The 13,486-nt window shown below is 34.5% G+C and overlaps 1 protein-coding gene across 1 annotated transcript in view; it reads left to right on the forward strand.

Moving 5' to 3' along the window:
* The window catches only part of WWC1 (WW and C2 domain containing 1), a 117,899-nt gene that overhangs the window by 68,525 nt on the left and 35,888 nt on the right, over positions 1–13,486 (forward strand). Inside the window, exons 6-9 of the mRNA XM_081934449.1 lie at positions 1,701–1,830; positions 2,230–2,376; positions 2,601–2,674; positions 5,414–5,656. Coding sequence (XP_081790575.1) covers positions 1,701–1,830; positions 2,230–2,376; positions 2,601–2,674; positions 5,414–5,656 — 594 coding nt within the window. The remainder of the gene's footprint in view (positions 1–1,700; positions 1,831–2,229; positions 2,377–2,600; positions 2,675–5,413; positions 5,657–13,486) is intronic.

Genomic DNA, 13,486 nt, shown 5'->3' on the forward strand with positions numbered 1-13,486 from the left:
CAAAAAAAAAAAAACATTACACAACCATGACCATACAATGACCAAGAGTTAAGCTAGATTTAAAGGAATCTCTTCCTTTCATAGGATTACATCTAATACATTGATGTCATATTAAAGCTTGACGTTCATCTGCAGTTTTTACAATGGCTTTACCCCAAAGGCGCTTTTTCAAAAGCCAACTGGATTTTCTCTTGGTTTTATCCTTGCAAATGTTTCACTTCTCATCCAAGAAGCTTCTTCAGTTCTGCCTGAATGGTGGGAAATGGAAAGATTTATATTCATCCAGTTGTTAGCATTCTGAGAGTGGTTTATGCCACTTGGGGGTTTATCTGTATCCTCAGTCACCTGAATTAGACTGCAAATGGCTGTGGAACCTTCTTGAGACTGCTGAAAGGATGGTGTTGTATATAGGAGATCAGTGGTGTTGTATCCCTCCCCTTCTGTTGAGAGAGAGCTGTTCAATTTTAATAGCTTTTCAGGGAAAAGCACCTTCAGGACAACATGAACTGGATGATTGAGAAGCTCCATATATATATGAAAACTTTAGTTTATATTCATAAAATATTGAAGAGACTAGAGTTGGTGTATTTGTCCTGGCATTTTACTATTAGATGATTATAATGGACCATGTTATTTTGGACATACTATTTTTCTGACTTTGTATTTTTGTTATATTGTTATATTACTCTAGAAACAATTAGGAGTATGACAAGATAAACTTGATTCCTGCCTATTTAATGTAAATATTTTAGTTCTCTTTCTAAGGTATAGGAGAAAAAAATCAGAGCAGTATATAGTATTAAACATTTCCCCAATTGTTTCAAATTATTCTTTCCATGTTTATTATGCTTATCCATCACTTAATAAACTAATGATTTGGAATCAGTATCAAATGAAACTAAATAAAAGTTTATAAATACACACCCAGTGTCATTACAATCTGCAATAAAACCTTTGAGACTTAAGTGATCTCACACATTTTCAAAATATTTATGTTATTGACAGATGTAACGATATAGCAGTGCTGCCTAGAAACTTGTAAAATGAAAACCTCAGAACTACATGCATAACACAAACAAATGACAAATTGCTCATGGGAGCTATATTTTTCAGTATTTTTACAACTGCACAAATACTCCCTGACCTGTATTTTGGTTTCATCTTCCCATTTTTGACATCTGTTTCTTAGAAGTCCAGAGCAAATTGGCCGTACCAAGAGTCAGCCTAAAGGTTCAGTCAAGTTTAGATTCGGACCACCTAGGAAATGACAATGCTGCAAGAAAATATAGATTATCTTTTCTTCATAGTAATGAATTAAAGTCCAAATTCCGTGTGCTCCTTGGCTTTCTCACATACAGTATATCTCTATGAACATGTACTGGGCCATCTTGCAAATGAATAGTGAAAATGTATCAAAACAAGATACATTTTAGTTCCATGTTAATGCAATTTAATCTTTTTTCCCCCTGAAAACATCATTTCTATACTTGTTCAGTCATTTTTTTCAATACATCAGTTTGCAACCGAGGAAATTAGCACATAGGAATTTAAGCAATATACATCAAATATTGCTTTAAGCTCTCCAGTAGATGGAAAATCAATGGCTCAAAAATTCCATTTTCAACCTCACTTTAATAGATGTATTCCTTTCCTTAACTCTCTTACAGTGAGTAATTGTTTCTCTTTCCTTTTATCTAAAGAATTGATATGAAAATGTCTGATACCCAAGGTGGATATAAACTTGATGAAGCACAAGCCATTTTAAATGAAATGAAAGATATCAAGAAGGCTATCACTTCAGGAGAGCAAGAAAAGCGAGATCTTATTGAGGTATGAAATCAGTTTAATGAAATAATGTGCCTAGCATACATTAAAAACTATCATAATAATTCTGAGTTTCTGCAAGTACAGAAATGTTTATTTCTGACCTACACATAAAATTAACTTTATATAGAAATGCTGGTTAAAAATCAACCATTCTCACTGTTGGTAATTTTCTGTAAAGAAAAATATGTGAAATAACTGCCCATCTGTAGCCTAACTTCTGCTTTGATAATAGAAACCCTTTTAATAAAAGTAAATAAATTTGATTTTAAATGTCCTTTCAAATTTATGCAAATCACTATTTTTTAAGTGTTTATTCCTTCGTTGCTTTTCTTTTGTCTATTTCAAAAAGATATGGCAATGAGAAGGCAATAAGATGGTAGGTGTTATTTCTTCTCATTTCAGAGTCTTGCCAGACTAAAAGCTAATTTTGTGGCAAATAAAAGATCCCATTCAGACTTGTGGACCAATAGCACTTCCTTGGGAAGTTCCCATTGCTCTTTACCTAGGACGTACATGGATGCTGGGTCCCAAACAGATGTTTCTGGAAATGTATGTATCTCATCTTTAAGCTTGTTCTTTAATAGCCTGATGACTTTTTATAGATCCAATGTACAGATGTTTGGAATAGATTTTGTAGCATTTATATCTATATAAATTTGTTTTACATAATATTTCTATGTTTCTTGAAAACAAAGTTAATGAAAGAAATTTGTCTTTGAATTCTTGTGAATTTTGGCTCTGACCTCTTAATGATTAACATTTTCTCCTGTCAGTTTTTTGTGAGCTGCAATAATCACTTGGCTGAAAAAGTAAGAGTGCGTCTCCAATATGAAGATGCTAAGCGAAGGTAATTAGATTTTTCTTTATTGCTCTTGGCAATTCAGAAAGCAGCTGGTATCTACCATAAAAGAATCTATTTCTAACAAAATCTCTTCAACAAAGTGGTCATTTTTTAAAAATAGATCACTTATTTATTTACCTACATCTATGTTTTAAATACTGTTATGAAATTATATGCTTTTCATATATTTTTGTCAGTTGCAGTTAATTTATTGTAGACAAAGTATTTTTATATTGTAAGAATTGTGAAATAATGGTAGCCTTTTCTTTAACACTGAGGCATAGTTCCACTGATTTTGACAACAAGAAAATATTGCTACTCTCTTAATTTAAAAATAATAATAATTAAGCAACCTAAGTTGACAAGGTATATTTAGAATAGCAGAATATCTGTCTTGTAAGGATTAATAGCCATGGTAAGCAATTCTTTTACCTTTATCTTTTTGTACTTCTAACTCAAGTCTTTTTTTTCTCTCTCTCTCTCTTTTTAAGGAAATATATTTTATAAAACAAATTTCTAAAGTTCCCATAGTATCCCACCCCCACCAAAAAGACATATAAAATCTGGTAACAGATCTTTTTAGTTTTTAGATCTTTTTTCTGAGAATAAGGTTCAGACTTTGAAAGTATTATACCAATATTTCTGAGATGTTCTTACCAAAATTTACCATTTTAAAAAAGTTTTGAATGGGTGTACATAAATTTTTCCTGTAATTTCATGAACAATGTTTATCATTTCTAGAAAAAAAAAACATAAAGTGAATAATTACAGAATTGGTGTTAGGAAATCTTTGGCTTACAAATAATTTCTATTGTTGCAGTAGCCAACTCACTTTGTGCTTGACAACTGACAACATTTATTAATGTATTAATTTTATTTACTAAAAAAATGGCCACCCATCTTATCTCAGGATAACTCTGGGCATCTATTCTAATTTTCTAATATAAAATGTAACATTTATTGGTTAGAAAAATATATTTGGAACTTCACCAAAGCTAACAATAGATGATAGATAGATAGATAGATTATAATTGAAGAACACTTGTTTCAATCCTACACAAAAATAAATTACATTTTCATAGTTTTATTTATATGAAAATATCCTTTTGCAGCAAGCATAGCATGATTCTTTAATTATAAGGTGGTGTAAATCATCAGAAATAATCTAAAAAATGTGTTTCAGATACTTACATTCCACGTTCAGGAATGTAAATTTAGCATCTGTCTGCAAGTCTTTAGAGGAATTTTCTCTCTTCCTGAGATCCTGCACATGTCCGCCCTAATTTCCACCGGAAGAATGCCATACAAGGAAGGAAGGAAGGAAGGAAGGAAGGAAGGAAGGAAGGAAGGAAGGAAGGAAGGAAGGAAGGAAGGATCCTTGCGTCCTTGATACAAATATCAATTCATATTTCTCAGTGAATTTTTCACTGATTATCATATTAATCAGTGTCACATTATCGTAAATTTAAGACATTATGCAAAAACACATCTCTCTTGAGTTATTGCTGTAAAATTTAGTTCTTCCTAATTTTCCCAGTTGTCTCTGGAAAAACTAAAAAGAAACTGAAAAAGACAACAAACAGTAATGAGGTAAATGAGTGCAGTTCATTGGAGCACAATTAGAAGACATAAAAGGTCTGTTTGGGGGAAAATCTGTGGTCAGCAGTTCCAAATAGGAACAAGATGATATCATGCTTTCAAATATCAAAAATATAAACTATACCCATACACTTCAACAATGTGTTTCAGTACACCTATAGTCCAGTTTAGTACCTATCTGCAACTCCTTTTAAAGCAGCTGTGTTTTTTCCTAAGATCGCATGAATCCCTTTCTTATGTGCCATGCTGTCCTGGGAAGAGATGCACTTGATTACATAAATTGCAGTCAGGTACTACATTTCCACTCCCGCTCATGCCAAAGCATAACTGTAGTCAGAACTACATGCTTGGGTGCTCTTTTTACAAGTCAAAGGCAATGAATGAAATAGGTATAATGGAGAAAAGGACAGTTGCAAAGATAAAAAGGTCTGAAGAGATATAGTGAATAATGTTAGCGTAAAAAGATTAGCTGTATTTTTCTTTCTCCCCCCTTCATACTTTGATTAATTTATCATATAATTTTATACTCCTGTTCTGTGCTTTTCATAATACTGCTTACCCTGAAAGAGTTGTGAATACTAAGTGGATATATTATTGCATACAGGCTGGTAAATGACAGAAATTATCAAATTACAGCTGAGAAATCCTTTTAGAACATACTTTTTACAAATGTACTGAGGAATTCGGAGATTATGTATCAATGCCTTTAATAATTATTCACTAGAGCCCAGTGTTGAGCTTAGTAAGACAGTTAACTGTAAAAATGGCTTTAAAGAAGATTTCAGTGGATGATTTCTATTAATTACAAAATTTAAATTAATTAAATATTTCTTACAGGAACAAGGTCACTTGTTTAGAGACATCCTTAAAATACAGATTTTCTGCAAAGCACCAGCCAAAACTGTGACATGCCACTGTATGTCAATAAAGATCCAGTCTGCAATTGTGGTAGGAATAATACATTGCAGTCTGCAAAACAAAATGGCCCACTGTAGAGGCTTAAAGTAGTCAGTGGTTTTTATTTCCTCAGTTTTACTTGGTATTATTATCAAAGAAAAAAGAGAGTTAACACTGAAGAGTATTCTTTACTCGTTAATATACTTTAGTGATACAAAATGATATAATAATATTTTTTCTCTTTCACAGAATAGCAAACTTAAAAATACAGCTAGCTAAATTAGACAGTGAGGCTTGGCCTGGTGTGCTTGATTCTGAACAAGACAGATTAATGCTAATAAATGAAAAAGAGGAACTTCTCAAAGAAATGCGGTTCATTAGCCCAAGAAAATGGACTCAGACTGATATAGAAAAACTGGAGATGAAGAGAAAACGTTTAGAAGAAGATCTTCAGACTGCAAGAGATACACAGAGTAAAGCATTAACAGAAAGGTATGGGAATCATTTGAATGCTTTGTTTACTATTAGCAGATGGTGCTTTATGAGACGAGTCTCATAAAATAGGGCTTTTATCTGTGGATTTCAGTGATTACAGTGAAACATTACATAAAAGAAAGAGAAAAAGAGTTGGAAACTAAAAGAAAGCAAAATGTAGACTATCACAAAGGTCATTATAGACCACAGGTGTCAAACTTGGTGTGTCACGTCATCATGTGATTTTTTGCAATGTTTTTTCCCCTCCCGGAGTGGCATCACATGGGTATGACCCATGGGCATGGCCTGCATCTGATGCATTTGGCCCATGGGCTGTCAGTTTTACACCCCTGCTGTAGACTATCCCAAAAGATATAAATCCAATAAATAATTAATTAAATTTAAATTAATGGATTTATCAAGTAAAAAATATGGTAATGTTTATTGTTTCACATTTTATTCACAAGTCCATAAAATGTATTCCCAGATCAATTATATACAAGTTCAATAAAAGTTAGAACTCAAAGCTACTTAGAAGTACTTCACAATGGGATTAGGGTTTCCTTATAATCCTGTAATGGAAATTTATTATTGTGGTATTGTGGTTTATTAATCCAGCTCTCAGTCAGGTCAAAGACATCTGCAAAGTCATCTTCAAGAAAATTCCTGTGACAAGATGAGTCTGTGAATGAGATGGAAAGTTTTAACCCATAGGTTGAGGTGAACGTATTAAACAGTGGATCATTTGAAAATGCCAAAAGAAAGGAAATTGTATTTCATATTGAATTTAAAATACAATTTTAAAATTGATCTTACTTCTAAATAGCAATATTAAATATTTTTGTCTTGCCAAATGTGACAAAAAGCGGTTGTTGAAGGTAAGTTTCAGAGGTGGGTTCCTACTGGTTTGGACCGGTTCGGCTGAGTAGGTAGTAACTCGGCTGACCACACTCCCGAACCAGTTATATCGGCAGCGCCCTAGGCAGTACAATCTTGTTTTTTGCTGCTGCGCATGTGCAGAAGCAATTTTTTTGCTACTGTGCATGCACGCGAAGCGCATCCCTGAGCATATTGGTAGTAACAGAAGCCGGAATCCACCCCTGGTAAGCTTATGATGGCCATTCATGTATAATAGCTGAGTTTTGAATAATTTAAACTGAGTAAATATGGACCATAGATATGTGAGATTTTGGATCACCAAGAATCAAGTAAAATTTATGTAGATAAGAATATATATTTTTTGCTAGTCAGATAACTAAGGTATGTAGGAAGCACACCACAATAGTAATGGGGGATTTTAACTACCCTGACATCAACTGGGAAACAAACTCTGCACCAAGTGGAGGATCCAACAGGTTCCTAACAGCAGACAACTTTGTTTGCCAAAAAGTAGAGAAGGGAACAAGGGGATCAGCCATATTAAACTTAATTTTCACTAACAGAGAGGAAATGATAGAAGGTGTTGAAGCCACAGGAACCCTGGAGGGAAGTGACCATGCAATATTGGAATTCAACATTATGCAAACACAAGTAGTAGAACAAAGTCAAACTAGAGTCTTGGACCTTAAGAGAGCTACTTTCAATAAACTTAGAGAGCGCTTGGAAAGAATTCCATGTATGATAATCCTCAAGGGGAAAACAACTCAAGAAGCTTGGGAAATTTTGAAAAATGAGATTACAAAGGCTCAGTCTAGCACAATACCAATGAAGAAGAAAAATAACAGCTCCCCAAAGAAACCAGTATGGCTGCATAAAGAACTCTCTGACAAATTGAAAGACAAAAAAGATAAGTATAAAAAGTGGAAAGTGGGAGGACATAACTAAGACAGAATATCAGCAAATAGCCCGAGCCTATAAAGATGAAATGAGGAAAGCTAAGGCTCACAATGAAGAAAGGCTTGCCACAAAAGTAAAAAATAACAAAAACAGCTTCTTCCAACATGTTAAAAACAAGAAAAAGGTTAAAGAAACAATTGGTCTATTGCTGGGAGAACGTGGCAAGAAGGTGACAAGCAACAGGGAGAAAACAGAACTATTTAACTCATTTTTTTGCATCTGTCTTTACATAAAGGGATAAAACAGTCCTATCTATCAAAAACAGCACCACAAAAATCAGATTAGGAACACAAGTTGAAATAGGGAAGAAAATGCTAAGGGAGCACCTGTCTATCCTAGAAGAGTTCAAAGCACCAGGACCGGATGAATTACACCCCAGAGTTCTTTTTTTTTTAAAGTTTTATTGGTTTTTACAAATATTTTGGGGAAAAGGGTACATAGGTATGGAGAAAATTTTTGACAGCTACATCATACAGAAGATGGTGCTTCCCCGGGATCTTACATCTCTCTCTTATTTTATATATATCAAAATATCATTATTACATACATATTAGCAGTTTAAGTTTACTTCAAATTCTTTAACATTTTCAATCATACTTTATATCACTTCTAACCATTTCACTGTATTAACAATTGCAATGTACTTTTAATTCATTTCTGTGACCTAAGTCTCATTGCTGCCTCCTCTCCCCTGTCTGTTGGCTGAGCCATGGCTCCTCCCACTTTCATATCTTGTGCACTGTCTCTTGTTCCGTCTAGAAGGTTCTTATGTTTTTCCATGAAGGCTTCTGCCTCTGCCACTGTATTAATTCTCACTCTACCACCCTCCCAGAAAATCAACAAGCCTTTTGGAACTAGCCATCTAAACCAGATATTTTTTTCATTCAATTTTTTTAGTTAAAAAGAAGAATTTCTTCCTCTTATCTCTTATTCTTTTTGGTATCTGTTTTAAAATGGTTATTTCTTTATCCTTATATCTTAAAGGTTCCCCCCTTTGAACCCCTAGAATCTTATCTCTTGTAGTCTTTCTAAAAAATTTAACATGAACTTCCCTTGGAACGTTGTGTGTTCTAGCATATGCTGAGTTAATTCTATATATCAGATCAATATCCCACCCTGGCTGTTGTTTATCTCTTTTAATATAATCTGCTAGCATTGTTATCATAGTCTCCCTTAGATCTTCACCCTCCATTTCAGGTATATTTTGAAATCTAAGAAAGAAAGACATCCTTTCAAATTCCATTTTTTCCATGTAGTTCTCAATTCCAGCATTTTTTTTTTGTATTGCCTTCACCTCTTCTCCCACCCCCACAGCACACTCCTCCAGAGCGTCTATTTTCTGACTATTTTTTAAAGTCTGTTGTTGATTCTCTCTGAGTTGTTCCTTTAAGTCCGCCAACTGCTTTTTAATTTCGTCCTGTCCCTTTAAAAGTGTCTGGAACATTTGATGGAATATTTCTTGAGACTGCTGTTCCCCCTCGGAAGCTTTAGGTTGTAAAAAGGAAGATAATTGTGTTTGTTGGGGAACAGGGCTTGAGACAGAGGAAGATGGAGCCAAGGCTGGTTTAGGGAGGGGGGCCTTCTTCGCAGGCATTGTGAAACTCAGAGAAAGTTATAAGTCTAGACAGGAAAGATGTCATCTATAGGAACGCACCGTCAGGTGGGATCCGCAGGCAGGCAAAGTCCAGTGTGGGATATTAGTCTTTCAATACAACTCCCCATCTGCACCACGCTTGCCCCGCCCATTGCTCACTGATTGGCTGGCTCACCAATCGCCCCACCCACCTCTAAAGGTCCTATCTAAACCTTAAAGTCTTAAAGCTGTCAAGTTTGAACACCCCTGGGGTATTTTTTCTAAAGGGTTAGGGGTGCAAGGGTCTTGTAACTTGACAGCTTTAAGACTTGCGTGCTTCAAATGCCAGAGTTTCTGAGCCAACATTTTGGTTGCTAAGCAAGAGTGTTGTTAAGTGAGTTTCACCACATTTTACAAGTTGGCCATGCCTACCCAGTTACATGACTGCCAAGCCACTCTCACCCGGTCACATGCCCGGCAAGTCACTCCCACAAAGCAGGCCACACCTACAGAAGAGGTTCTAAAAAAATTTGAAACCCACCACTGACCATAACCTACTACTAGATAAAGTAGAAAAATGTGGGTTAGACAGACTCACCACCAGATGGATACGTAACTGGCTGACCAACCGCACTTAACATGCAGTCCTCAATGGAACTGCATCTACATGGAAGGAAGTATGCAGTGGAGTACCCCAAGGTTCTGTTTTAGACCCAGTACTCTTCAAAATCTTCATCAATGATTTGGATGAGAGAATACATGGGGAACTCATCAAATTTGCAGATGACACCAAGCTGGCAGAAATCGCCAACATTCCAGAAGATAGGTTTAAGATACAGAAGGACCTTGACAAACTTGAACATTGGGCAGTATCTAATAAAATGAAATTCAATGGTGAAAAGAGTAAGGTTCTACATTTAGGCAAGAAAAAACAAAATGCACAGGTACAGTATAGGTGGTACCTTGCTCAATAGTAGTAACTGTGAGAGGGATCTTGGAATGCTAGTGGACAACCATTTAAATATGAGCCAGCAGTGTGCAGCAGCTGCCAAAAAAGCCAACACAGTTTTAGGCTGCATAACAGAGGGATAGAATCAAGATCATGTGAAGTGTTAACACCACTTTATAATGCCTTGGTAAGGCCACACTTGGAATACTGCATTCAGTTTTGGTCACCACGATGTAGAAAAGATGTGGAGACTCTAGAAAGAGTACAGAGAAGAGCAACAAAGATGATTAGGGGACTGGAGACTAAAACATATGAAGAATGGTTGCAGGAACTGGGTATGTCTAGTTTAATGAAAAGAAGGATTAATGGAAACATGATAGCAGTGTTCCAATATCTCAGAGGTTGCCACAAAGAAGAGGGAGTCAAACTATTGTCCAAGGCCCCTGACGGTAGAACAAGAAGCAATGGTGCAAACTAATCAAGGGGAGAAGCAACTTAGAACTGAGGAGAAATTTCCTGACAGAACAATTAATCAGTGGAACAGCTTGCCTCCAGAAGTTGTGAATGCCCCAATACTGGAAGTCTTTAAGAAGTTGTTGGGTAGCCATTTGTCTGAAATGATATAGAGTTTCCTGCCTAGGCAGGGAGTTGGACTAGAAGACTTCCAAGGTCCCTTCCAACTCTGCTATTGTATTATTGTATTATTTAGAAATTTTAGATTTAAGAAACAATTGTAAAAATCTAATTAGATATGAAAAATATGCAATATGTGGAAAAAATTTAAAAAATCAATATGTTGAACCTGTGCATTGGATGCCTGCCTGTGTAAACTAATATTATTTTAAGAAATCTTCTAATTGGACTTTAAAAAGGAACTGTATATAACTGAGAAATGAGAAAAGTATTAAACATGAAATAGGAGTTAATCTGTAACACAGAATTATCCAGACAAGCATTAATTACTTAATGCTTGAGCTGTACTAGAGTGGAATTCATGATACTCTTCTTTTCATTAATTACAAGTTGGAAAACACTAATGAATACCCTTGATTTTTCTTACTAAACAATTCAGTAAATTTGTTATGCAGATTTCTGTAAATCCAGGCAGATACAGTGCTTCAGAAGTGCAGAGATACCAAAAAGGTGGCTGTATTTAAATCTATATTACTCTTTAAATGTTATCCACATAGAAACTGAAGTTTTGGATGACTGCAATTTGACAGCTGTGTCATCAAGAATATAAAAATGCTTTTATCTTCTGTTCAGTAGGTCTGTGGGCTATTAAATGGAATTGGATTGCCTGGATGTACTAGTAATATCTTATTGTTACAGCTATAGTAAAGTCTGCCAATGCAATAGTATTAAGTTGAACATTTTCAGTGTAATTGCTGTTTTTAGACTTTTTGTGTAGGTGGATATTGCTAGAGTCTCTAATGATAATTTTAACAGATTATACTCACTAAAAGCCATTTGCACATGTTGTCCTTTTTATTCAATTGTTATGCATGGTTTTATAGGCCAGGCATTTTCTTGTGAAAGATCACCATCCATCTCATACAAATGAGCTTAAACAGTTCTCTGTAGAAATTTCAGACATCTGAAAAAATTTAGAATCTAAATCTCAGAATGATATTCATTCTTCGTTTTGCTATATTCTACTGCTGGAATGCTTTATGCAGACTAGAAAGAAATTTAAATGTCCCTAACTTAGTTTTTAAATTATGTTTTTCTACTTATCAAAGTGACAGTGAATGGTTGAAGAAAGCTATTTTCTCACTCATTTTACTTTATGTCTTTGTTGGGGATATAATAAAATAATCAAAGCAATTTAAACAACCATCTACCTTATTGTGGAAGAGATTGTCTTGTCGTATCTTGGCTATTTATCAGGCTTACTGACATGAGTGCTTAAAAGCACAAAAATAAAAATCGTTCTCTGGTGCCAATATTCTGCAATGTTTAACAAGAGTCCTGAAGATTTCTCAGGTCTAAAGATTTACCTGGAATTTTTAGAAATTGGAATATTCTGAGAAATTATTTTTCAAGTTAGCTCAAGTGGATTCACCCAGGAAGTTTTTATTGAAAAGTTTCCATTTAAATAACAAAGATTCATGATACTGTCAGAAATGTTTTATCAGGTACTTATTATAAAGAGACAGTTTAATATTCATTTATTTAAATTACTGTCCTGCTACCTGATATTTGGAGCTAAATTGACAGCAGTTGATAACTTGTATTAAAAAACAGATAGATAATCTAAGGTTTTAGGCAATAGTAATTACATTCAGGAGGACATATGATAAGCCTGTGTTAATTAAAATAATGTATTATGATGTATAATGCATACTTAATATACGTAGCTGAATATTTTATAGCAGTATATGGGTTAATTTAAAATTGGATAATCTTGCATCTATTTTGAAAGATAAAGAAGGGAGAAATAGGTGTTATGTTTCAGGATGGTTTTGGAAATTGAAAACAAATGCCTCTATTTAGCCACTTCAGTATTTATATTTGTGACTTGAAAATGAGTTATAGCTATTATGTTTGGTGTTTAATTTTTAATTGTTACCTAAAAGTCATAAAGCCTTAATGCTGGAAATCTCCTTTGTTTTTGAGCTGATAATGCAAATAAAATAATATCCTTTAATGAAGCAAATGGTACGTTCATACAAAGATTACCATGTTTTGGTACACTGTTCTTGGATTGTTTTTGTATGGCTCCCTGTATGTAAAGCCTCTGAACCTTGCAACTTCCAAACTTGAGCACTGCTTCACTTTTTCAGGAGCATATGAATGTGGAAATGTAATAACTCTCTGCAGGAACAGTTGTCTGTAACAGATTCCAGTGCAACAACAAAGTATGATAGTGCATGTAGTCTTGCTTCACGACAAAACATGCTCACTTACCGCAAGCACTACCCTAAAAGTAACCTTGTTTTCCAGAGGAACTAGCACACTACAAGATGAATAACATTGGCAGAAAGTTTAATATTTTTACACAATTCTTTCTTTACTTGCTTTCTTTAAAATGTATCTCGAATTATTTCATTTCTCTAGAAAAGAGCCAAAACCCAGAAAGAATCTTGTATCTTTTCCAATTTTATTAAAAGACAACCAGAATATCAAAACTGCTTTAGGATTAAAAATTGGGAAAGGGTGGAGGGCAAAGGATGGAAAGAGAGATATACCTGTTAGCCAATTATGCTGAAGTAGATTACATGTGAGACAGATTAGAAGTATCTTATCAATAAACAATTGTAATGAGTTTAAAAACCATTAAGTTAGCTAAAATCTTTTGAAATAATCTGGCCTCTTTTAAATAAATTAGATGGGTTCTGTGCGTTCCACAATCTTTCTCTCTATCTCTCTCTCTCTCTCAATTCTGCTGTTGAAGTCTTGTTCTGAGATCTGTAATAGAGGGAACTGAGAGATTGAAATGCTTTGATATTACCTTGTTCTTGTTTCAGTCCTAATGTTAAACATACTC

This window comes from Natrix helvetica (assembly GCF_964273705.1).
Source record: "Natrix helvetica genome assembly, chromosome: 1".
Taxonomy (NCBI): Eukaryota; Metazoa; Chordata; class Lepidosauria; order Squamata; family Natricidae; genus Natrix; species Natrix helvetica.